Source organism: Dipodomys merriami, unplaced genomic scaffold (assembly GCF_024711535.1).
Source record: "Dipodomys merriami isolate MVZ:Mamm:240054 unplaced genomic scaffold, mDipMer1.0.p SCAF_7, whole genome shotgun sequence".
Taxonomy (NCBI): Eukaryota; Metazoa; Chordata; class Mammalia; order Rodentia; family Heteromyidae; genus Dipodomys; species Dipodomys merriami.
Window position 1 is genome coordinate 70260160 of NW_027206290.1, and position 26841 is coordinate 70287000.

Consider the following 26841-nt stretch of genomic DNA (forward strand, 5'->3'; position numbering starts at 1 on the left):
GGTCGGACGGTTTGAACGAGACGAAGACGGAACCTGAGCCGGGCGCGGGTAGTGGACGCGGTTCCGCCGAGAGCCGGTGAGTCGACTAGCGGGCCTGGGGCGGCGGCTGTCGGGTGGGCACTGTGGGCCTGGGCCTGGTAGGCCTCGTAGGCAGCTGCTCCACACAGCGACGCCGCTCGGGCCGGGTGGGGGGAAGGGCGGGGCTGTGACCCGGCCCGCGCGGCCTGGCCTGGGGGGGCGCGCGTTCCTCGGTGCCGGGGGGCGGGCCTTCGGGCCGGAAGTGCGGGTTGCTGCGGGGCGGCGTGGGGGCTTGTAGGCGGTGGGGTGTGGAGCTCGTCCTGTGGCGCGGGAGGTCCTGCCGCTATTGGGCTGGGGAGGGGGTGGGGAGTGGGCGATTGGGTCTTGGGCGAGGTGTTTGCTGGGAGGGGGCCCCTAGTCTGAAGTGTGTGTGTGTGTTCGTTCCTTCGTTCGTTCGTTCATGTTCTGGGTCATGGGCCAGGTGGGCCTTGCGGGAGTTCTGTAGACCCAGAACGCCCATGGGGTGACGGTATTTCCCTGCAGCCCTGGGTTCGATTGATTCCCTACTATCCGACCTTGGGGAGGTGTTGGCCCTCACTGGGCCTCAGCTTCCTCATCTCGAAAATGGAGACGGAATTATAAAGTAGGGAAGTCTTAGCGCGCGGTGTGTGGCAAAACATAAGCCCGCTCTTCGGACTCCTTTTTCATCAGGGTGTTTGTGGCATCCTCCCTGTTAAGTGCTGGCTTTACACTCGAGTGTAGGCAGGCAAAGACATGCTCGTTGGAGTCTACCTGTGAGGGGAGAGCTAGGAAATAACAAAATTAGTACATGGACAAGACCTTTTCTGTAATTACTGGGAAGACAGTATGACCCGGTGAGAGCAACAGGGCTTTCTTTCCTGACTTCTGCATCTCAGCTGCCCCCAGGTGCTGCAGGGCAGAGCCTGACCTCTGCCCATTGTGAAGATGAAGATCCTGAGGCTCATGGAGGGAAGTTAGGTGAGGCCTGGCATCCACCTCTTTGATGGGATGTCTCTCAAATAATAAAGATAGACCCTTGTTAATTATCACTTGTGTGTCAGGCCACGTGTCAGATGCTTGATATGGCATTATCAACTGTTTTTAAGAGATGGTATCTTCATTTTCTTTGCCGTGCTAGGGATCAGCCCCACGGCTTCTCACATTTTGGGTAAAGTCCTCAGCCCATCTTCATTTATAGAGAAAACTCTGAGACTGAGCCATGACCTGTCTTCCTGTTGCCCAGCTAGTGACTGGACCCGCATGTGTAGAGTCCAGACTGCTAACCTCTAAATTATGCTTTCTCCTTCAGGTCCAGAACTAGAAAGCACTCTTTGTTGTGGAGTGTCAAACTTACATAGCACAGTTTGTGGCACATAGGGAAGCTTGGGATACAGTATGCTTTTCAGTTAGGTATTTTCATTCATTAGATTCTCATTCATCTTCACCACCACTTTGTGCAGGAGATAATGTTTTATCCATTTTATGGGTGAGCCATTAGCAACCAGAAAAGAAGGTGTTTTAGCCAAGTCATGTAGCGTTTTTTTGGTGCTCTCTCCCTCCTGGATGATTCTTGAGATAAAAGCCAACATTGAATCAAAATGAATTAGTAAGCCAGATAGTAGAGCTGGTAAAGGTGGAGAGAGAAAGACCTGGGTAGGTAAAAGAGGGCAATTTTTAAAAAAAAATTTATTTTTTTATTTTTTGAGTCCGGTTGTGGGGCCAGAACTCTGGGCCTGGGCTCTGTCCCTCAGCTCTTCAGCTCAAGGCTAGTGCTCTACCACTTGAGCCACAGCGCCACTTCCAGCTTTTTTCGTTTTGCTTATGTGGTGCTGAGGAACTGAACCCAGGGCCTCATGCATGCAAGGCAAGCGCTCTACCACTGAGCCACCTTCCCAGCCCAGGACCATGCTTTTTTATTTGGAAGTTTCTCTGTGGTACTTGATAATAGCATTCTGTACACAGTATGTGATTCATTGATTTGTTCATTCAGGGTTAAATGGGAGAGATTCTTGAATTTGTGATTCAGAAGGTTCTTTCTGGCTGCTGTGTAAAAACAGATGGAGCCTGTGAGACTAATTTGAGGATTTATATTTGGTCTCAACGAGAGATGGTGTGTAGTAGGTCTCAGGCACTGTTTTTGGCACTGGAGATAGGATGAATGAGAGAAAACATCTACTTTGGACATGGTGGTTTATTTGCTATAGTGCTAAGTATTTTATATACCTTCTCATTTAAAATCTCTCTGTAATCCTTTTTTAGATAGATTGTGTTAACTGGGGTAACATTGAGTTGAATTCACTGAATTTTAACAAATTGTCCAAGTTCACACAATGGGTGGTCTTATTTAAACCCAAGTGCTCAGTTTGGTCTGAAATTCTTAGTTTTCTGTTGAGTGGATTGCCTCTGGGCCCACATCTATTCTGGGGATAGTTTAGAAATGAATTGATATAGCTGGGCACTGGTGGCTCATGCCTGAGGCTGAGATCTGAGGATTGTGGTCCGAAGCCAGCCCAGGCAGAAAAGTCTGAGACTCTGTTTTTTTTTTTTTTTGGTTGGTTGTGGGGCTTGAACTCTGGGCCTGGGCACTGTCACTGAGCTCTTCAGCTCAAGATAAGCGCTCTACCACTTGAGCCACAGTGCCACTTCCGGGTTTTGGTGTTTAATTGGAGATAAGAGTCTCATAGACATTCGTGCCTGGGCTGCCATTGAACCGAGATCCTCAGATCTCAGCCTCCTGAGTAGCTAGTATTACAGGTGGGAGCCACCAGTGCCCAGGCTGTGAGACTCTTACCTTCAATAAACTACTCAGAAAAAGCCAGAAGTGGTGCTTTGGCTCAAGAGGTGGATCATTAGTGGTGGATCATTAGCCTTGAACACAAAGAGGCCCAGGGACAGCGTCAAGGCCCTGAGTTCAAGCCCCAGGACTGACTGGCAAAAAAAAAAAAAAGAATTGATGTATCAACTTAGTGTAGTAATCCCAGTCATAGAGGTCTGAATGAAATGCTTTGGAAATTTAGGGGTTAATTTTCTAGTGGAGTCTAGGAACTGGATTGTATTGGTCTCTTACATAGCATTTTTCTGTCAGGTGATTTTAGAAGTATAAGAGTGTTGATGGTTTGCTTTCTGGAAAACGTTGGGACATAATTTTTTTCTGACAATTTTTTTTTTTTTTTTTCTGGTTGGTCGTGGGGCCTGAACTCTGGGCCTGGGCACTGTCCCTCAACTCTTCAGCTCAAGGCTAGCACTCTACCACTTGAGCCACAGCACAACTTCTGGCTTTTTCTGCTTATGTGGTGCTGAGAAATGGGACCCAGGGCCTCATGCATGCAAGGCAAGCACTCTTATCACTGAGCCACTTTCCCAGCCCTTCTGGCTCTTTTTCTAAAAACCTTAAACAGCTTACATATCAGGTGATGGAGCTGGCTTGGTCCTTGATGCCATGTGAACCCAGTGGCTGGGTGTTACTGAGCCATAGGACCATGATCTTGATTTAGCAGATTTTGATTGATGTGCTTTTACAACTGTCCTGCAGTGTCCAGGGTGTCAACAAGTCTGATCTGTTCTTTTTGCCCCCATTCATATAAAGTGTTAGCCCTACTGTTATGCTAACCTCTTGATGGAAATGGATCTGTGTTCTGGAGAGGCAGCTCCAGGCTAGCACTCTACCATTTGAGCCACAGCACCACTTCAGGCTTTTTCTGCTTATGTAGTACTGAGGAATCAAACTCAGGGCCTCATGCATGCAGGGCAAGCATTCTACTACTGAGCCACTTTTCCAGCCCCCAATTTGTTTTTCTTCTGTGCTAGTACCAGTACTTTGTGCTCTTTGTGAACTCTAAGCTAGATGCTGATGGCTCACACTTGAAATCCTAACTCCTCAGGAGGCTGAAATCTGAGGATTGTGGTTCAAAGCCAGCAGGAAAGTCTGTAAAGACTTTTTTTGTTGGTTGTGGAGTTTGAACTCAGGGTCTGGGTGCTGTCCTGGACTTCCATGCCTGGGCTTGCTTTGAATCATGATCCTCACACTCCTGAGTAGTTAGGATTACAGGCATGACTTGAGACTTTTTTTTTGGTCAGTCGTGGGGCTTGAACTCTGGGCCTGGGCAGTGTCCCTCAGCTCTTCAGCTCAAGGCAAGCACTCTACCGCTTCAGCCACAGCTCCACTTCTGGTTTTCTGGTGGTTTATTGGAGATAAGAGTCTCTCAGGGACTTTCCTACTCAGACTGGTTTTGAACTGAGATCCTCAGGTCTCAGTCTCCTGAGTAGCTAGGATTACAGGTGTGAGCCACTGGTGCCCAGCATAGTGTGTGTGTGTGTGTGTGTGTGTGTGTGTGTGTGTGTGTGTGTGTGTGTGTGTGTGTGTGTGTGTGTGTGTGTGTGTGTGTGTGTGTGTGTGTGTGTGTGTGTGTGTGTGTGTGTGTGTGTGTGTGTGTGTGTGTGGTGTGAGATTTGTGGCCTTGAACTAAGGGCCTGGGCGCTGTCTCTGAGCCTCTTCATGCTCAAATTAGAGCCACAGTACCACTTTAGGTTTTTGAGTGGTTAGTTAGAGATACCAGTCTTGCAGGGACTTTTCTGCCAGGGCTGGCTTTGAATGGTGACCTTCAGATCTCAGCCTGTATAGCTAGGATTACAGGCCTGCAACCAGCAACTGGCTCTTGTCTTAAATGAGACTAGTTAAGCTTGGTGTGTGCCTGTAGTGGGCTGAGGCAGAAGGATAAGTTGAGGCCAGCATGGACAACGTAGACTATGCCTCAGGCAGGGCCTTTTCATGCTAAGCAAAAACTTAACCACAGAGCTACATTTCCAGCCAGTAACATAGATACAGTCTTTAAAGAAAATCTGAAGCCGGGCGCTGGTGACTCATGCCTGTAATCCTAGCTACTAAGGAGGCTGAGATCTGAGGATCATAGTTCAAAGCCAACCTGGGCTGGGAAGTCCATGAGACTCTAATCTCCAATAAACTGCTCAGAAAACCAGAAGTGGAGCTGTGGCTGAAGTGGTAGAGTGCTTGCCTTGAGCTGAAGAGCTGAGGGACAGTGCCCAGGCCCAGAGTTCAACCCCCAGGATCGACAAAAAAAAAAAAAAAAAAAAAAGAAAGAAAGAAAGAAAAGAAAAAGAAAATTTGAGGAATGGTGCCAGGCGCCGGTGGCTTACACCTGTAATCCTAGCTACTCAGGAGGCTGAGCTCTGAGGATCAATGTTCAAAGCTAGCCAGGGCAGGAAAGACCATGAGACTCCTATCTCCAATAAACAACCAGAAAATCGGAAGTGGCGCTGTAGCTCAAGTGGTAGAGCGCTCGGCTTGAGCTGAAGATCTGAGGGACAGTGCCCAGGCCCAGAATTCAAGCCCCATGACCGACAAAAAAAAAAAAAAAAAAAAAGAATTGAAAAATGGTAATAAGAGAAAGTCCACCATCTAAAGAAAATTGCTGTAAGCAGTTTGATGTTTGAGTTAGAAAGCTTGGACTTTTTTTTTTTTTTGCCAGTCCTGGGGTTTGAAATCTGGGCCTGGTCACTGTCTCTGAGCTTCCTTTTTGCTCAAGGCTAGCATTCTACCACTTGGGCCACAGCTCCACTTTTGGCCTTTTCTGTGTATGTGAGTACTGAGTATTGAGTATTCCACAGATTTGTTCTTGAGCATGTGTAATGCTTGCCCTCCCTTGCATGTACACCTGTAACACAGTCCTTTATGTGTTTCTCACATGTAGAAGATGGCAGTGAACGTATATTCAACGTCAGTAACCAGTGATAACCTAAGTCGACATGACATGCTGGCCTGGATCAATGAGTCTTTACAGTTGAATCTGACAAAGATTGAACAGTTGTGCTCAGGTAAGAGAAATCCATGAGTCCACTTTTCTAGGGTTCTTTGGGAATGTTCAAGCCTGTATGTAACAAAAGAATCACCTAGAGACCACACTGCTGCTTCTCAACCCTACCCTGCTTTATCTTCCAGAAGGAACTAGAATTTTAAAATCTTAAAAAGATTCTCTGGCCTGTGTGTCTATCCACTTTTGCTTGAGGTTCAGCCTCAGCCCCACTCTACTTTTGCACAGCCATATTTCATATGCTTTATTTGAGGACAGTAATTTTGATGTGTTCTAGTTTTGATTATGATTATTATTTTGGTTTATTTTTCTTTGCTGAGGATTGGCAGGGCCTCACATAATAAGCAAGTGCTGTGCCATTGGAAAGAACCCCCAACCCTCTAGTTTTTAATACTAACTCATCAGTGATGTTTGTTAATCCCAAGAAACAAAACTAACATCAGGAAATGCCATTTCAGCCACAGTTTTATAAAACTAAAGTTTGTCAGAGAGGGAATAGTGATTTAACCCGAGAATAAGAACATTTGTTCCAGTATATACTAACTGTATAATGTTTAGGAAAAGTAGTGGGAAAAAAAATTTTTTTTTTTTTGGGTCCGGTCGTGGGGCCTGAACTCTGGACCTGGGCGCTGTCCCTCAGCTCTTCAGCTCAAGGCTAGCGCTCTACCACCTGAGCCATAGTGCCACTTCCGGCTTTTTGCTTATGTGGTGCTGAGGAATCGAACCCAGGGCCTCATGCATGCAAGGCAAGCACTCTACCACTGAGCCACCTTCCCAGCCCCGAAAAAATTCTTAAAAATGGCATGATTTAGAAAAACTATTTGGTTTATTTTTTTGTTACCTTTCTCTATATATACTATGTGTCTATAGTTATGTGTATATGAATGTATGTATTTTTTCTGAGCTTTTTATTTTATTTTATTTTATTTATTTTTGGGTCTGGTTGTGGGGCCTGAACTCTGGGCCTGGGCCCTTTCCCAGCTTTTTATTTTTTATTTTTTTATATATTTTTATTGTGAAAATACTGTACAGAGGGGTTACAATTACATGGGTAAGATAATGAGCACATTTCTTATTAAGCATTGTAGCCTCCTGCTTTGTTTCCCCTTCCCATTGTAAAGTTCGTTTTTGGACATAACGACTTGTACATCTCATAGTTGCAATCTTTCCCAGCTTTTTAAATTTAACATATTGGGCTGGGAAGGTGGCTCAGTGGTAAAGCACTTGCCTTGCATGCATGAGGCCCTGGGTTCGATTCCACATAAGCACCACATAAGCACCACATAAGCAAAAAGCAAAAAAAAAAAAAAAAGCCGGAAGTGGTTCTGTGACTCAAGTGGTAGAGCGCTAGCCTTGAGCTGAAGAGCTGAGGGACAGGGCCCAGGCCCAGAGTTCAGGTCCCACGACTGAACAAAAAAAAAATAAATAAATAAAATTTAACATATTTTGAATATTCTCTAGGATTGTATTCAGTGATTTGGAAATACTTACTTTGAATGGCACTGTGATCTTAAATTCTACAGATTTGATGGAGTTGTTTGATCTCATCCCAAGTTTTGGATATTCGGGTTGTTTCTAATTTTCTTCTTTTTTTTTTTGGGTCTGGTCTTGGGGCCTGAACTCTGGGCCTGGGCGCTGTCCCTCAGCTCTTCAGCTCAAGGCTTAGCGCTCTACCACTTGAGCCACAGCGCTTTTTTCTTTTTGCTTATGTGGTGCTGAGGAATCGAACCCAGGGCCTCATGCATACAAGGCAGGCGCTCTACCATTGAGCCACCTTCCCAGACCTCTTAATTTTCTTTTTTTTTTTTTTTTTTTGGGTCTGGACGTGAGGCCTGAACTCTGGGCCTGGGCACTGTCCCTCAGCTCTTCAGCTCAAGGGTAGCGCCCTACCACTTGAGCCACAGCGCCACTTCCGGCTTTTATTTCTTTTTGCTTATGTGGTGCTGAGGAATTGAACCCAGGGCCTCTGGCTTGCAAGGCAAGCGCTCTACCACTGAGCCACCTTCCCAGCCCTTTTTTTTTTTTTTTTGTCGAGCGCTCTACCACTTGAGCTACAGCGCCACTTCCAGTTTTCTGGTGATTTATTGGAGATAGGAGTCTCACGGTCTCTCTCCTGCCCGGGCTGACTTTGAACCGCGATCCTCAGATCTCAGCCTCCTGAGTAGCTAGGATTACAGGCGTGAGCCACCAGCGCCCGGCTCTTAATTTTCTTATATGTAATGATAGTTTGAAAATATTTTAACATGTCTTACCTCTTTATATATCCTCAGTGACTTGTAGAAGTACTAGAACAAAGAGTATAAACATTAGGCTCTTGGTAATTATTTCTCATAAAGGTTTTTTTTTTTTGCCAGTCCTGGGGCTTGAACTCAGCTTGGGCACTGTTCTTGAGCTTCTTTTCCTCAAGGTTAGCACTCTTCCAATTGAGCCACAGCGCCATTTCTGGCTTTTTCTGTTTACATGGTACTGACAAATTGAACCCAGGTTTTCTTGCATGCTAGGCAAGCACTCTACCACTGAGCCACATTCCCAGCCTTTCCCATAAAGGTTTTATCAGTCTGTTTTGTCCCATCTTTTGTGAGTTCTTCTGAGTATCCCTGAGTTCAGACATGGTAAAGAAAGTCATGGTTATAAAAATTGTATCTTTAATAGATAGGAGTAAGGTCAAGAATATGCCAGAAAAAGAGATGTATGTCCTGTTACTGTTTAAATACTTTTCTTGGGGTTGGGGATATAGTTCAGTAGTGAAGTACTTGTTGAACCCTAACAGCTTATTTAGCTTTGGGTTCAGTTTGAGTTTTGGGAGCTGGTTGTGGGAGATGGGGGAGGGGGGAAGTAGAAAACGGATTCTTATTGACAGAGTAGAAAATCAAGAAAAATTTTAGCTGAGAACTACACTTGTAATCCTAGCTATGAGAAGTCAGCATGAGGAAAAAAAGTCTATGAAACTTCTTTTTTTTTTTTTTTTTTTTTGCCCGTCCTGGGGCTTGAACTCAGGGATTAGGTACTGTCCCTGAGCTGCTTTTGCTCAAGTGCTCTACCACTTGAGCCACAGCTCCACTTCAGGCTTTTTTCTGAGTAGTTCATTGGAGATAAAGAGTTTCATGGACTTTTCTGCCTAGCCTGGCTTCAAACCACAGTCCTCAGATCACAGATCTCAGCCTCTCCTGAGTATGATTATAGACATGAGCCACTGGCCGCCTCCTGGCTACTTCTTTTGTTTTGTTTTGCTCGTTAGTTTCTATGGCAGTCTCTGCTGGCCACCAGCAAAAAGCTGGAAATGGAACTGTGGCTCAAGTGGCAGGGTGCTAGCCTTGAGCAAAAAAAGCTCAAAAACAGTGCCCTGAGTTGAAGCTCCAGGACTTTTTCCCAAATTATTGGGATTGTCTTGCCCCAGCTGGCTTTGAACTGTGATCCTTAGATCTCAGCCTTCTGAGTAACTAGAATTACAAGTGTGAGCCATCAGCATCCAGCTCCATTCAGGCTTTTTGCTGGTTAATTGGAGATGTAGAGTCTCACAGACTTTTCTACTTGGAGTTGGCTTCAAATCACAATCTTCACAAGCCTCCCAAGTAGTTAGGTTGGCTCCCAGCTCTTCATCTTACTTTCATTTATTTATATTGTTTCTCCTGTGAGGTGTAATAACTGTCTTACAGTTACTAAGATGTTCAGATGGAGGCTCCCTATGAAAGTATACAGTTTTTGTTTTGTATTTTTGTTTTTTGGGCTAGTACTAGGACTTGAACCGTGGGCCTTGCACTCTTGTCTTTTTTAGTCAAGAGTGATGGTTTACCACTTGAGACATACTTCCACTTTTTGCAGGTTAATTGGAGATAAGTGTCTCCCAAGACTTTTCTGCTAGGGCTGGCTTTACATTATAATGCATAGATCCTCAGCCTCCTGAGTAGTTATGATTATAGACTTGAACCACTGGCACCCCAGCAAGTATCAGTTTAGTAAGCCTTATTTTCTTCATCTTAACAGGTAATTGGCCTTAGGCTTGTGCTGCTGTTCTCCCATTTTCTTTTAGTTTCTTCAAAATTCATCTTCATGTTCCTATTTAAGGTCTTTAAAGCACTTGTTTGCCCTGTGATCTGTGACTAATTGGGAGTGAGGTCATCCTTGTCTTAATTGGAGACAGCTTTTTTACTAGCAATTTCTTCCTAGAATTACTTCCCTCTTCCTATAAATATACTCTAGGTATAGCTCTAGTTAATTGGAAAATACTTTTTTCCTGTGTAGATAGGTTGTACATGTATCATTCTGGCTCCAGGTTTATCTCATTCAGATAGGAGTTGTCATGGACAGGCCTGGGCATAAAGATGCTTTGCTCTGAGCCATGTATGAATGTGACTTAGACACATCTTTGGTATTATAATTCTCATGTATAAACTATGGTAGTAGTACCTGCCCCATCTGTTTGGCTGTATGAGTGTTCCTTGTAGTAATAGCTCTTAGGTATTGATTATGTGACTGACCTTGTAGGTGAGTAATCTTGGGAGGGAACACATCTTGTTTTACAGATAGGGCATTGTACATGGGACACAGCCTGTTTTTTGTTTTTGTTTTTGTTTTTGTCAGGGGGTTTGAAGTCTGGGCCTGGGTGCTATCCTCAGCTCTTCAGCTCAAGGCTAGTGCTCTACCACTTGAGCCACAGCGCCACTTCTGGTTTTCTGGTAGTTAATTGGAGATAAGAGTCTCAGGGAGGGGCTGGGAAGGTGGCTCAGTGGTAGAGCGCTTGCCTTGCAAGCCTGAGGCCCTGGGTTGGATTCCTCAGCACCATATAAGCAAAAAGAAAAAAGCCGGAAGTGGTGCTGTGGCTCAAGTGGTAGAGCGCTAGCCTTGAGCTGAAGAGCTGAGGGACAGCGCCCAGGCCCAGAGTTCAGGCCCCACAACCGGACCCAAAAAAAAAAAAAAGTCTCAGGGACTGGCGGGGGGGGGGGGGGGGGGGAGGATTGGGTGTGGGGACGGGGGTGGAGAGGCTGGGAAGGGTTGGGAAGGGGAGACAAAGGAGGAGGCTACAATGCTTGATAAGAAATATACTCATTATCTTGCCCATGTAATTGTAACCCCTCTGTACAGTATTTTCACAATAAAAAAATTAAAAAAAAGTCTCATGGACTTTCCTGCCTGGGCTGGCTTTGAACCTCGATCCTCAGAGCTCAGCCTCCAGTAGCTAGGATTACAGGCATAAGCCACCGGCACCCAGCTCAGCCTGATTTTTGAACCAGGATCTTTCTGACCACCTCCCTTCCTTTCCTCCTTCCCTCTCTCCCTCCTTCCTTCCCTCCTTCCTTCCTTCCTTCCTTTTTATTTTTATTGTTTTGGTTGTGCGTGGGTGTTGTCCTTGAGCTTTTTTGCTCATGACTGGGCCTCTACCACTTTGAACCACAAACTCCACTTCCAGTTTTCTGGTGTTTAATTGGAGATAAGAGTTTCATGGACTTAAATGTCCAGGCTGGCTTTGAACTGCCTCTGAGTAGCATTACAGGCATGAGCCATTGGTGCCCAGTTTAGCTGGATGCATTGTGTTCTGCTTCTGATCCTTCCCAGTATGAGACCACACAGAAGGAGCTGCAGATTCTGTCCTGAGAAAGGCTTGTAGTCAGGGTAGTGAAGTCAGAGAAAAGGGGCTTCCTTGGCTCCCTGTGCTTTCTAAGGCCCAAGGAAGATTTCTATAATTTCTAGTACTAGTGCCTGATCCTTGTTTTGCTTTAGATAAACAGGATCAAGACCAGAGGGGCTGGGAATGTGGCTTAGTGGTAGAGTGCTTGCCTAGCATGCAAGAAGCCCTGGGTTTGATTCCTCATTACCATCCATATAAACAGAAGAAGCCAGAAGTGGTGCTGTGGCTCAAGTGGTAGAATGCTAGCTTTTGAGCAAAAGAAGCTCAGGGACAGTGCCCAAACCCTGAGTTCAAGCCCCAGGACTTGGCAAAAACAAAAAACACTGCCCCTCCCCCCCCCCCAAAAAAAAAAAACAAAACCCAAAACCTGGAGTTTTCCACAACACAAGATTTAAAAGGTAGTAGTAATAGGTTCTTCTTAGGAGAGGGCAAAGCTCTGAGGTCCTTGTTAATGTGCTGGCTGCCTGTGAAGTGGCTGCATTTTGTCATCACCATGAGCTCTAAGCCCCTAAACTGCAGAGCCTTTGCTTGGCTCTGGTAGTGAGAAAGCTGAGTCTGGCCCACTGTTCCCATTCCATAGTTTTACTTTTTTTTTTTTTTTTTTTTTTTTGGTCGGTGGTGGGGCTTGAGTGCTGTCCCTCAGCTTTTCAGCTCACGGCCAGCTCTCTACTACTAGAGCTACCGCCACTTCCAGTTTTCTGGTGGTTTATCGGTGATAAGAGTTTCACGGACTTTCCTACCTGGGCTGGCTTTGAACCTCGATCCTCAGAGCTTAGCCTCCTGAGTAGCTAGGATTACAAGCATGAGCCACCAGCGCCCAGCTACCATAGTTTTACTTTGGAAAGATACAGTGATCAAAGAAAAAATTCTGGCCACAGAATTTGTTTGCATGAGAAAAGCATCTTTTTTGTCAAAATAGTTTGCTTCCATTCTGAAGGTTAATTTTGAGAGGTTTTTTTTTTTTTTTTTGGTCAGACCTGGACTTGAACTTGGGGTCTGGGCACTGTCCCTGAGCTCTTTTTGCTCAAGGTTAGTGCTCTACCACTTTGAGCCACAGTGCCACTTACATTTTCCTGGTGGTTAATTGGTAAAGAGTCTTAGAGACTTTTTCTGTATTGGCTGGCTTTTTGAACTGTGATCATCAGGTCTAAGCCTCCTGAGTAGCTAGGATTACAAGTATGTGTGCCCAGTGCCCAGTTTTAGTGTCCCGTTGGAGAGTATTGTTTTTCTGAAAAGTTCCTGCTTTAGTCAGGTGGCTTGGTCCTTTTAAATTATATTTTAGTTACATACATCCTTCTCCTGAGCACTTTAAGGCATCCTGTTAGAAGCTCCCTGAGTTTTAGTTACATCCTGTAAATTAAAGCACATCCTTTTGCAGATTGTAAACCTGAGCTCATCCACTCCAAGCAGAGGGTGAGGCCCAGCTAGGTTAGGGATAAAAATGGAGTAGCCTGCCTGGTCTGTCTGTCCAAGTTTTAAGGGTTTGGCACTCTTCAGCTGAAGTAAACTTTGCCTTGCCAAGTTAAGTTTCCTTTGAGTTGGTGTCCTTATACCTATGTGACACCTTAACATCTGAGATTTTGTTTGCTTTTATTTTTATTTATTTATTTATTTTTTTGGTCCGGTTGTGGGGCCTGAACTCTGGGCCTGGGCACTGTCCCTCAGCTCTTCAGCTCAAGGCTAGCGCTCTACCACTTGAACCATAGCGCCACTTCCGGCTTTTTTCTTTTTGCTTATGTGGTGCTGAGGAATCAAACCCAGGGCCTCAGGCATGCAAGACAAGCACTCTACCACTGAGCCACCTTCCCAGCCCTGCTTTTTTTTTTTAATTGGCAGTACTGTGTTAGAATTTGGCCTTGTGCTGGTTAGGCCGATGCTGTACCACTTGAGCCATAAGAATTCTAAAATATTTTATAGAGTCAGTTACTAGTGGCTCACACTTGTAATACTAGCTATTTAAGAGACGGAAATCACTGGGTACAGGTGGTTTATGCTTGTAATTCTGGCTACTCAGGAGGCTGAGATCAGAGGGTCACGGTTTTAAGCCAGCCAGGGCAGAAAAGTCTGTGAGACTATAACCTCCAATAAACAACTTAGAAATGGCTGGAAGTGGCACTGAGGCTCAAGTGGTAAGCACTAGCTTTGAGCAAAAGAGCTCATGGACAGTGCCCAGGCCCTGAGTTCAAGCCCCACAACTATTCCCCCCCCCCAAAAAAAAAGGCTAAGATCTGAGGATTATGGTTTAAAGCCACCTCAGGTAGAAAAGTCCACGAGACTTCTATCTCCTTAACCACTAAAAAAAACTGGAGGTGGAAGTATGGGGCAAGTGGTAGAATGCCAGCCTTAAGGGAAAAAAACGTAAGCAAGAGCAAACTTACAGCAGTTTTAAACACGAGCTTAACACTGAGATAATTGCTTTATGAGATTTTTAAGTGTTTAAGTGAAGTTAATGTTTAAAAAAAAAATCTAACCACAGCCGGGCACCTGTAATCCTAGCTACTCAGTAGGCTGAGATCTGAGGATCACGTTCAAAGGCAACCCAGGCAGGAAAGTCTGTGAGACTCTTATCTCCAATAAAAACCACTAGAAAACCGGAAGTGGTGCTGTGGCTCAAGTGGTAGAGCACTGGCCTTGAGCTGAAGAGCGCAGGGACATCGCCTAAGCCCAGAGTTCAAGCCCCACAACCGACACCCCCCTTCCAAAAAAAGAAAAAAATCTAACCACAAATTATAAGTGTTTGAGCTAAACTTTATTCTTTACTGTTATTTCTTCCAGTTACAAGGTGATTTCACTGGGAAATTTTCTATAGAAATTACTCTTGCATTGAAAGTTGTAAAAATTCAACTAGGTAGAGTTTTGTGTTAAAATTGTGCTGGGGGGGAGGGGAGGAGAGAGGAGAAAGGATTGCCAGTGGTGCTGTTGGCTCATGTCTGTAATCCTAACTGTCCAGGAGGCTGAGATCTAAGGATCATGGTTGGAAGCCAGCCTGGTCAGGAAAGTCCCTGAGACTCTTATCTCCATTTAACCAGCAAAAAATTGGAAGTGGAGCTGTGGCTCAAGTGATAAAGCACTATAGCCTTAAGTTAAAAAAAAAAAAAAAAAAAGCTCAGGAACAGTGCCCAGACCCTGAGTTTAAGCCCTAGGACCAGCACAGAACCCCCCCTCATCCCCCCCAAAATAGACCAAATTCTTTTTTTTTTGTCGATAGTGTGGCTTGAACTCTGGGCCTGGGCGCTGTCCCTCAGTTCTTCAGCTCAAGGCTAGCGCTCTACCACTTGGGCCACAGTGCCACTTCCGGCTTTTTTCTTTTTGCTTATGTGGTGCTGAGGAATCGAACCCAGGGCCTCAGGCATGCAAGGCAAGCGCTCTACCACTGAACCACCTTCCCAGTTGCTATACCAAATTCTTGAGTCACAGTTTGTGTTATTCTTATTACTATTATGTTTTTTTTTTTTTTTTGGTCCGGTCGTGGGGCCTGAACTCTGGGCCCTGGGCGCTGTCCCTCAGCTCTTCAGCTCAAGGCTAGCGCTCTACCACTTGAGCCACAGCACCACTTCCGGCTTTTTTCTTTTTGCTTATGTGGTGCTGAGGAATCGAACCCAGGGCCTCAGGCATGCAAGGCAAGCGCTGTACCACTGAGCCAACTTCCCAGCCCCTACTATTATGTTTTAAAGTTTTTAAGTTGTTACTATAAAGGTGATGTACAGAGGGGTTACAGTTACATAAGTCAGGTAATGAATAATGAATACTTTCTTTCTTTCTTTTTTTTTTTTTTTTTTTGGGTCCAGTCGTGGAGCCTGAAGTCTGGGCCTGGGTGCTGTCCCTCAGCTCTTCAGCTCAAGGCTAGCGCTCTACCACTTGCCACAGCGCCACTTCTGGCTTTTTTCTTTTTGCTTATGTGGTGCTGAGGAATGGAACCAAGGGCCTCATACATGCAAGGCAAGCGCTCTACCACTGAGCCACCTTCCCAGCTCTGAATACTTTCTTTTTGGACAGTGGCATCTCTTCTCTCATCTCTCCTAGTTGTCACCTCCCTCCCAAGTTGTATAGTTCATTTTCAGTGTAGTATCTAGTGAGTACTATTGCTGCATTTGCTTACCTTTTATTTTTTTGGTGTGGGTATTGGGGCTTAATCTCAGAGTGTTGTACCACTTAAGCTACACCCTAATTCAAAACCAGTTTTCTTAATAGAGTCTTGAAAATTGACTTTGAATTCAAGTGATAATGAAGCTTTTGGTTTTTGTAGGTCTGCTTTATAAATTTTAAAGTTATATTTGGTATAAATAGGTCTGAGTCAGTATGCTTCTTAGTAGTAACATTTAGTGACAGTGTTTATTGTATGTTTGTTACTGTTCATATAGGTGCTGCCTATTGTCAGTTTATGGACATGCTATTCCCTGGCTCTATTGCCTTGAAGAAAGTGAAATTCCAAGCTAAGCTAGAACATGAATATATCCAGAACTTCAAAATACTACAAGCAGGTTTTAAGAGAATGGGTGTTGACAAAGTAAGTATATTTTATTCCTTCAGCTAGGTTTTTCCTTTTTTTTGTTTGTGTGCCAGTGTTGTCTTGCTGGGTACTCTTTATTAGTCAGGGCCTCTTGCTCTCTTTTAGGTTATTCATAATTCATTGTATATGTGTATGGTTGGTTTGTGCTATAAATGTCTTGCTATGTAGCCCAGGCTGATGCCATACTTGATCTTTCTTCCTCAGTCTCCTGAGTACAGTTATTATAGGTGTTCAGTACCATGCCTGGCCATAGATTTTTTTTTCTTTATAGTACAGTGACACTTTTATCACATATTAAAATGTGTGGCTTATGTAAAATTGGCATTTTTGTTGGTGATGTTGGATGTGGGGCTTGAACTCAGGCCTTGGGTGCTTCCCCTAAGCTTTTTTGCCTAAGGTTCAGCACTCTACCACTTTGAGTCACATTGCTACTTCTGGTTTTTTGTTGGTTAATTGGAAATAAGAGTCTCACCGATTTCTCTGCCTGGGCTGGCTTGGATCTGTCAATTCTCAGATCTCAGACTTCTGAGTAGGTATGATTACAGGCATGAGCTATTAGCCCCTGGTGTATATGTAATATATATGATGCTTGTTCTTTTGTCATTTCAGATTCCTTTTAAGGGGTTAGTGCTAAGTTCTCTAAAATATTTTTTTCTACCTTTGACAGAGTTTTGTAGTGATTGACCTGTGGATAGGTTTAATGCTTGCAAAAAACCCTTTGCTTTGAACTAAACAGTCTTGATTTTTCTTTACAGATAATTCCTGTGGATAAATTAGTAAAAGGAAAGTTTCAAGACAATTTTGAATTCGTTCAGTGGTTCAAGAAATTTTTTGATGCGAACTATGATGGAAAAGACTATGACCCTGTAGCTGCCAGACAAGGTCAAGAAACTGCAGTGGCTCCCACCCTTGTTGCTCCAGCTCTGAATAAACCCAAGAAACCTCTTGGCTCTAGTGGTGCAGGTAAAAAAACACCCTCAGGAGTCTAACTCTCATTTCCTGCAGGAAATAACTCCCTTTTATTTTTTTCCCCTCTATCTCCTTACTTTATCCTGTCATCCTAAAATAAATCCTTGCTAAAATGTTACAAAAACCAAACCAAACCAAAAACATCCCTTCCTGACCTCATTTTAGTAACTCCTGGTAACTCATTTATTCCAAATTGAGTCAGAATTTTTTGGCATTTTTTGCTGTTATGCCTTGTACATAGTGGAGGGGTGCTCTAATACTGAGCTATATATACCTTCAGCCTTTAATCAGAGAGTTTTTGTTTTTTGTTTTTGATACTGCACCTTGAACTCAACCTGCTACACGTTGAACTCAGCCTTGAACTCTTGCTTGGCCTTTTTGCTCATGGCTGGTGCTCTACCACTTGAGCCACATCTCTAGTTCTGGCTTTTTTTTTTTTGTCGGTCTTGGGCTTGAACTCTGGGTCTGGGTGCTGTCCCTCAGCTCTTTTTCTTTTTTGGGGGGGGAGGGGTCCGGTTGTGGGGCCTGAACTCTGGGCCTGGGCACTGTCCCTCAGCTCTTCACCTTAAGGTTAGCGCTCTACCACTTGAGCCATGGTACCACTTCCAGCTTTTTTTCTGCTTATGTGGTGCTGAGGCACCCAGGGCCAAATGCATGCAAGGCAAGTGCTCTACCACTGAGCCACCTTCCCAGCCCACGTCCCTCAGCTCTTCAGTTCAAGGCTGGCACTCTACCACTTTAGCTACAGCTCCACTTCTGGTTTTCTATTGGTTTATTGAAGATAAGAGTTTTACGGACTTTCCTGCTGGACTTTCCTGCCTGAACTGGCTTTGAACTGCGATCCTTAGATCTCAGCCTCCTGAGTAGCTAGGATTACAGGTGTGAGCCACCACCTGGCTTAGTTCTGGCTTTTTGAAGGTTAATTTTTGATAAGAGTCTCACCAACAATTCTCTGATTTGAGTCTCCTGAGTAGCTAGGATTATAGGCATGAGCCACTTGCACCAGCTTAATCAGAATCAGTATTTTTTGAGCAACAATTGGTTTGAGAATCTCCACAAGATAGTCCTAGGGATGTGGAAAAAATCTGCTTATGTTTTGTCATAAAGCAGATCTGTACTTGTTCTTTGTAGCTCTAGGTGAGCCTTTTGGCATCTGTGCAGCATTTTCCTCCCCTATAGAATGGGAAATTTATTACTTGCCACAGAAGTTATTCTTGAGTTCCGAATGAGTTACTATATGCTATTTGGCAAAGCTTTTAGTTATATGGAATAGATTCCTAAGGTTGACTCACATAAGTTGCTTTAGTTATATAGAAAATAAGGGCATGTTACAGAACCTTAGGAAGTTAAATATCCTATGTAGTAGGATATGACTTGAATAAGTATGACTTGCTCTGATGTTGACAAGATGTAGGAGGCAGAGGGAGGTGATTTTTCAGGAATTAATTGGCTTAGTAGGTTTTCCAAGATGTGTTTATAGTAGTATATTCATGGGATATGCCATGTGGGGACAAGGTTGGCGTTCTACCAATCTTGTCACTCCTTTTCCATATGGCAAGAAGATTAGTTAAGGTCCCAGAGTGCCCTGAGAGAGGCTGGTGAATCTGGGTAGAAAGAAGGGTGCAGGGCTAGCAAGGTGGCTCAGAGTGCTTGTCTTGCATGCATGAGGCCCTGGGTTCGATTCCTCAGCACCACATAAGCAGAAAAAGCCAGAAGTGGCGCTGTGGCTCAAGTGGTAGAGCGCTAGCCTTGAGCTGAAGAGCTGAGGATCAGCGCCCAGGCCCAGAGTTCAGGCCTGACAACCAACAAAAAAAAGAAAGATAGAATAAAAAGAACGAGTGCGTTGAGTACTTAAAAAAAGAAAGCCAGGCGCTGGTGGCTCAGGCCTATAATTCTAGCTACTCAGGAGGCTGACATCTGAGGATCATGGTTTAAAGCCAGCCCTGGCAGGAAAGTCCATGAGACTATCTCCAATAAAACCAACAGAAAACTGCAAGTGGCGCTGTGGATCAAGTGGTAGAGTGCTAGCCTTGAGCTGAAGAGCTGAGGGACAGCACCCAGGCCTAGAGTTCAAACCCCATGACCAACCAAAAAAAAAGACCTCAAAAAAACAATTGGAGATATTATACCTTCACCCGTGTAAAATGTTTGTATTTATTTAGTGTATTCAAAGAGTTATGTCACCATCACCACAATTTTAGAACATTTACATCACCTAAAAAGAAACCTCTTGTTTGTTCTATTGCAGTCACTTCTCATTTTCCCCTAACTCTCTGGAGAAACCACTAATCTGTTTTCTGTCTGGATTTGCCTATTCTGGATATTTTGTGTAAATGGTTATAGAATGCAAGATCCTACCTTGCATTTGTGGTCTTTGTGTCTGGGTTCTTTTACTCAGTGTATCTTCAAGTTTCCAGTGGTAAGAATGCTATACCATTTATTTACATTTCATTTTTATTGGAGCATAATATCCCATTGTATGTCTATACTTCATTTAGTTATTCATCAGTTGATGGTCATTTGAGATGTTTCTGCATTTTGGTTCCTATGTTGCTCTGAAGATTCATCTATAGTTTCTATGTGGACGTGTTTTCATTTCTATATGTATTGTGGAGTAGAATTCCTGGGTCACATGGTAACTGTCTTAAACCTTTTGCAGAGCTAACCTTTTGAACAGAGTCACTGTTTTCCAAAGTGGCTGAACTATTGACAATACCATGAACAGTATTTGATGGTTCTAATTTCCTAGATACTGTATGATTTTATTCTTTTTTATTTGGTCGGTCCTGGGGCTTGAACTCTGGGCTTGGGCACTGTCCCTCAGCTCTTCAGCTCAAGGCTAGTGCTCTACCACTTGAGTCACAGCGGCACTTCTGGCTTTTTTCTTTTTGCTTATGTGGTGCTGAGGAATTGAACCCAGGGCCTCATGCATGCAAGACAAGCGCTCTACAACTGAGCCACCTTCCCAGCCCCTGTTTTTATTCTTTAATTGTGTAGAATGGCAACTGCTTAGATAACCTTTACATTTCATATTTTAGATGCTGATAACAGTTAAGTGGAGACTTACAATAAACATTTTGTCTTCAGGAGAAAAATGCCAAAGAGAGCTATCCAGAGAAAATACCTGCTACTGTGGGCAAAAAGCCTGTGGTTATTTTGGCTTGTTGGGAAGATTAGATAGTTCTTCTCTCTCTCCCTCCCTCCCTCTTTCTTTCCCTCCTTTCCCCCCCTTCCTCTCTCCCCCTTTCTTTCTTCTGTAATGGGGCTTGAACTCAGAGCCTGGGTGCTTTCCCTGAGGTTTTTTTTTTTTTTTGTACTCTCCCCCACCCCCCCAGCCCAGCTTGGCTTTGCATTGTGATCCTCAGATGTCAGCCTCCTGAGTAGCTAGGATTACAGGCATGAGCCACTGGTGACCTGGTACCCGGCACTTTTTTCTCTTTTCTTTTTTCTTTATTTTTTTTTTGTGCCAATCCTAGAGCTTGAACTCAGGGTGAGGAGTCTGTCCCTGAGCTTTTTTCACTCAAGGCTAACACTACTACTTTAGCCACAGCTCCATTTCCAGCTTTTTGTTAGTTAATTTGATATAAGAATCTCACGGACTTTGCTGCCCTGGCTGGCTTCTCACTGTGATCCTCAGATCTTAGCCTCCTGAGTAGCTAGGATTACAGGCACGAGCTACCAGAGCTGTTTTGTTTTTGTTTTTCCTTGATGCTGCTAGGTAGGTGCTCTTACCACTTGTGCCATTCCTCCAGTGCTATTCTTGATTATTTTAATTTACAGATTCATAACTGGTTTATTGCTTCATCTGCTTTAAGTACTGAGAGAAGTCTATAAGTTCTAGTTGGTGAGATTCTTTTCTAACCCTTCTAAACACCTTCTAAAAGGAAAGTATAATTATAGTAGTGATAGTAGCTTATTTCAGTCTTATAGATGTGTTCCTTCTTTTTTTGAAAAAATAAATTTATTCAGGTGTTGTGTATAGAGGGTTATTGTTTCATAAGTCAGGCAATGAGTATTTTTTTTTTTTTTTGCCAGTACTGGGGCTTGAACTCAAGGACTGGGCATGGTTCTTGAACTTCTTTTGCTCAAGGCTAGCACTCTTATTACTTGAGCCACAGCTCTACTTCTGGCTTTTTCTGTTTGTGTGATAGTGAGGAATTGAACCCAGGGCTTCATTCATGCTAGGCAAACGCTACCACTAAGCCACATTCCCAGCCATGAGTATATTTTTTGGGGGGACAGTGTCACCCTTTCCTTCACTGTCCCCCAGTTTCCTCTTCCCGTCCCTGTTCACAGGTTACATAGTTCATGTTCTACATGGTGTCTACTGAGTATGACTGCTGCATTTGTCTAAGATTTGCCCCTTCATTTCTGTGTCCCCTCTTTAGCCCCCCAAAAGATAGAAAAAAGAACAAAACAACAAAAAGCAAAAATAAAAACCCTTAATGTTTCCATTTCCTAGAGTTTATTTTGATAAGTAGTATGTTAAGTGTTCAGATGTGTTATGCTTTTGGGTTTCTCCTCTGATTGTCTATCCTCCTTTAGTCTCATCACTGTGTATGCCTTGAGTTCTATATCCCCTTTAGGAAAAATTTTTGACAGTATTGGAGTTTGAACCCAGGGCCTCATGCTTTCTAGGTAGATATTCTGGTTCATGAGCCTTTTTTAAATTCTTAGTTATTTTTCAGGTAGGATCTTGCATTTTTGCCTGTGTTTGGCCTCAGACTGCAATCCTCCTCCTCTGTGTATCTGAGATCTGAGGCAGACTACCTTACTGATTGAAATGGTATTTTGCCAACTTTTGGCCCAGGCTGGCCTTGAATTGTGATCCTTCCTGTCCTCACCTTTCCAGTAGCTGTGATTTATAGATGTGAGCCACTGCACTTGACAACTTCTTCATTCACCTAATCTAGGGATACTGCAGTTATGATTAGGAGGGTTCTAGTTTTCCTTATGGGGTGCAGAAGCCACTGGTAGCAGCTGGGATTGTGATAGTCTTCTAGCAGGAAGTTTGCCTATTAGCCATGTAGCTGCCTTTTTGTGAGTTTTGTTGGGATAAGTTAATGTGGCTCACCTGTACCTCCCATAATGGCTGTGGGCCTCTTTCAGATGGTAGTCTGTTCACCACAGCAGAGAACAAGCCTTGCTGGAGAACTTACTCCCAGCACAAAAGACTGCCGCTAAAATTGGTACTTCAGTGGCTCAGGTAGAGCAATCCATGAGTAAAAACAAATGTCAGATACTGAGTTTGAGTCCTGGTATTAGAGAAGGAATAACAACAAAAAAAGACACTCCAGCCTGCTGTCAGGATGAAGAACACTTTTTTTTTTGGCCATTTTTGAGGCTTGAACTCAGGGCCTAGGCACTGTCCCTGAGCTTTTTGTTAAAGGGTAGCACTCATCCACTTGAACCCAGCCTCACTTCTAGCTTTTTGTGTTTATGTGGTACTGAGGAATTGAACCCAGGGCTTCATGCATGCTAGGCAAGCATTCTGCTACCACTAAGCCATATTGCAGTCCAATACTTTTTTTTTTTTTTTTTTTTTGTCCTGGTCTGGGGCTTGTATAACTGGGCAGTGTCCCTGAGCTTTTGTGCTCAAGGCTAGTGTTCTACCACTTGAGCTATAGCTCCACTTCAGGCTTTCTGGGTGATTAGTTGGAGATAAAGAGTCTTGAGGATTTTCCTGCCCAGGCTGGCTTGAAACTATGAACCTCAAATCTCAGCCTCCTGAGTTGCTAAGATTACGGGTATGAACCAGTGGTACCTGGCAAAAACCACTTTTGACAAATGGGTGTTGTTTTGCAGGCTGGTGCTTTCTAGCATTTGCTGAACACCTGTGGAAAGCAGTTGGTCAAAGCCTTCCCTTGCCATCTTGTGGATTTCTGTTTGTTTTTGAAATGTCTCTTAATGTTTAATCCTCTCAGCTCCACCGAGGCCCATTTCAACACAGAGAACTACTGCGACTCCTAAGGCTGGCCCAGGGGTGGTGCGAAAGAATCCTGGTGTGGGCAACGGGGATGATGAAGCAGCTGAATTGATGCAGCAGGTGGGCACCTTCTATGTCCAGGTTGTGTCACTGTGGGACTTCCAGTGATACAGGGATCAGGGAGACTTGACGCCTTCAGAACAGCCCTTGACACACAGCTCTCCTGTGGGAGCAAGCCTGGGGATGGCCAAGCATTAGGTGTTTCTGTGTTCTTCTGATTCTAGTGTGACAGAAATGTAATGTCTGTTTGGAAACCAGTTGTAGAGTAAAACTCTGTAAGATATTTTTGGGATGATGTCAGGTTTCTGGGAGCCATAAAGTCAAGGATATAGCAGGGTTACTGTGTATCTTGAGTTTTCACTTGCCCAGCCTACATGCGTCTGGCTTCAAGGTACAGGTCAGTTACATCTGAATGGGGAATTGAAGTTGTTTGTTTAACTGAGGTTTATAGAAAGTTCTTTTACTCAACATTGACAATTGTAATTATTCATTGCAATTACTCTGGGCAAATTGCTGCTAAACATTAGGGAGAATACCAAGGCATGGAAGACATGTCCTGCACCTAGAAATGTAGTTGGGGAAGATTTACTTGGTGCCAGCCTATGATCCAGTCCCAGGTGAGGATTATGGAAAGTGATGGGTTTCGGGTTCTACGTCTGTGTTTGTCCCAGGCTTCTTTAGGTTTTTTTTCTTTCCCCATTTTTAGTTTTTAAGAGTTACTGAAATGTTTTGATTGCCCTTTCCTGGAAGCAATTATAGTCAGGGTTGCCTTGAATTACTCAATTGTTTTACTGGGACTGAATGAAGATGTTCAATGTTCAATGTTCAGTTGAATAGGGTTTTTAATCTGTGTTTGAGTTTGATCAGAGACCATATCTTTTGGGCTAGAAGTTTGTCTGATACTTTATTGATCTACTAATGTCAGGTATCTCTCCTCTTTTAATGTTTTATGCAGGTCAAAGTATTGAAACTTACTGTTGAAGATTTGGAGAAAGAGAGAGATTTCTACTTTGGAAAGCTAAGGAACATTGAATTGATTTGCCAGGAGAATGAGGGGGAAAATGACCCTGTATTGCAGAGGATTGTAGACATTCTTTATGCCACAGATGTACGTGTTCTTATGGAGATATTTTCTTTATCCTTTAAAAAAATAAGCTATATTAAACAGCTTATATTGTAAGTTTACATTTGGTGATGTGAGATCAGATAAAGTACAAACATTTTCAAAAGTTTCTTGAGGTTCATCAGGCACTGGTGGCTCACACTTACAATCTTAGCTACCCAGAAGGCTGACATCTGAGGACTGAGGTTCAGAGGCAGCCTGGGCAGACAAATGTGGGAGACTCTTACCTCCAGTTAGTCAACAAAAAGCTGAAAATGGAGATATGGCTCAAGTGGTAGAGGACCCGCAAAAGCTAGAAGTGGAGGTATGGCTCAAGTGATAGAGTACCAGTTGTGATTTCAGGCAACTGTACCAGCACATGTGTACATGCTTTCACTCACACAACTTTGAGGGTAAATGTGATGGTTCTCTCTTTTGCCTTTAAGAAGCAGGTCTAGGGGCTTGGAATGTGGCTCAGTGGTAGAGTGCTTGCCTAGCATACATAAAGCCCTGTGTTTGAATCCTTAGTACCACATAAACAGAAGTGGTGCTGTGGCTCAAGTGGTAGAGTGCTAACCTTGAAGAAAAGAAGCTCAGGGACAGTACCCTAGGACTACTGGGGCCAAAAATAAGCACTAGTCATTTTTTATTTTATTTTTCTCGGTGGTGGGGCTTGAACTCTGGGCCTAGGCACTGTCCCTCAGCTTTTCAGCTCAGGGTGAGTGCTCTACCACTTGAGCCACAGTGCCACTTCCAGTTTCCTGGTGGTTAATTGGAGATAAGAGTCTTACAGACTCTCCTGCCAGGGCTGGCTTTGAACCATGATCTTCAGATGTCAGCCTTCTGAATAGCTAGGATTATAGGCGTGAGCCACGGTGCCCAGCAACACTAGTCACTTGTGTGATATGTGCTTGATATGTGATAGACACAAGATACCTAGGTAGAGAGGCTTTTAGTATGAGGAAAGTGAGCCACAGTAGAAATCAGTCATATTCATGGTTGAGTAAGTTTTCTCCTTGCATTTTCCCTTTTCAGGAAGGCTTTGTGATACCTGATGAAGGGGGCCCACAGGAAGAGCAAGAAGAGTATTAACAGTCTGGACCAGCAGATCAATATTGAATTCTTCACTCCAAAATCATGTGCTTAACTGTAAAATACTCCCTTTTATTATTCCTAGAGGATTCACTGGTTTCTTTTCATAAGCAAAAAGTACCTCTTCTTAAAAGTGCACTTTGCAGAAGTTTCACTCCTTTTCTGATAAGTTTGAGTTAGGAGCTTATACCTTGTAGCAGAAGCAGTATTAACATCTAGTTGGTTCACCTGGGAACAGAGAGGCTGACCATGGGGCTCAGCGTGTGGATACTGGTCACACTGAATTGCTGAAGAAGGTGTTTGGTGAAACACTGAGGTGGCACCCTCAAATAGAGACATGTAAAGACTGAATTGAATTTTAAGCTAATGTGAAATCTTGGCAAAGAACGTTTTAATAAATGCCTTAAGAGTATTTAAAATATGCTTCCATATTTCAAAATAGAAAATGTAACCTGACAGGAGATATTATGTGTCTGACTTTGTGTCTGGGAAGGAGGGGCCAGACATTGGGACCTTTGGAGCCTGTTGTCTCAGGCCTTACAGGGCTGCTTGAATCCTCACAGGCCACATCTTTGGCCCCAAAGTGGAAGTTTAAAAATTGCTCTGTAAGGCCATTTGGTATCATTGGCCAGATGCATCCCCACTACTAGCAAGTGGCATGGTTGCCTGGGTGAATGGTGTGTTTCAGCCCTGAGATGGTTTGAGGTGAAGACCTAGATTTTCATTGAGCAGTCCTCTGATTTATTCAACTATCTTTGGAATTGCTTTGCATTGTGTGTTTTTGGGAAATGAGATATGCCCCCCCCTTTTTTTTTTTTAAATCTAACAACTAGTTTTGGGAACTTGCCCACATCTCTGGGATTCAAATGGGAATTGTGTCCCATTTTACTGTTTTTTAAGTTTACATTGAACATATTTCTCTTTTCTGCTCCCTTTGACCACTGGGAGCTCCTCTTTGGCTCCTTAAGTTTGCTGCTTAGTGTTGGAAGTACAGCAGGCAGGTGATCATGCTGCAAGTTCTTGCTGGACCTCTGGCAAAGGGAGTGATCTTTGACGGCCAGTTACCTTGGGATCTACAAGGCTGGGGTGTTTTCCATATCTGCTGTTCACAGCTCTCCACTGTTATCTGGATACTTTGCCAGTGCACTAATCTCTTTGGAGATAAAATTCACTAGTGTGTTACTAAATGTCATTTTTTTTTTTTTGCAGAAGATACAGTACTATGTCTGAATTAATTATTAATATTTAAAAGATTTCATTCCTTCTCCTTCATTTGCTTTGCCCATGGCCTAGTCAGTCCCTTTGTTTGGCAGAATTCTGCAAAATGTATTTCACCCACTACTGAGATTGTTCAGTCCCTGATGTGTTTGTATTGATTTGTTTCTGGTGGTAGCTTGTCCTAAAATGTGTGTAGCAAGCAAGGTATTTTATGATAAAATTGTTGTGTAGTGCATGCTTTGTGTGGAATTCAGAGGGAAACCCAGATTCATTGATTAACAATGCCAAAAATGCAAGTAACCAGCCATTGTTGAAAGGACAGTGGTGCTATTTCTCTTTTGTGGCCTTTTATTAGACTTCTGTTGCCCGGAAATCCATTTTATTGGGAACCCATTTTCCACCTGGTCTTTCCTGACAGGGTTTTTTTCTACTTTAAACAGTTTCTAAATAAAATTCTGTATTTCAAGAGTG

The 26841-nt window shown here is 43.7% G+C and overlaps 1 protein-coding gene across 1 annotated transcript; it reads left to right on the plus strand.

Moving 5' to 3' along the window:
• On the plus strand, positions 1–26841 carry Mapre1 (microtubule associated protein RP/EB family member 1). Its single transcript, XM_070007054.1, has 7 exons — positions 1–76; positions 5748–5871; positions 15855–16000; positions 16759–16966; positions 22897–23018; positions 23914–24066; positions 25096–26841. Exons 2-7 carry the CDS (start codon positions 5751–5753, stop codon positions 25150–25152), a joined length of 807 nt encoding a protein of 268 aa, XP_069863155.1. The 5' UTR covers positions 1–76; positions 5748–5750; the 3' UTR covers positions 25153–26841.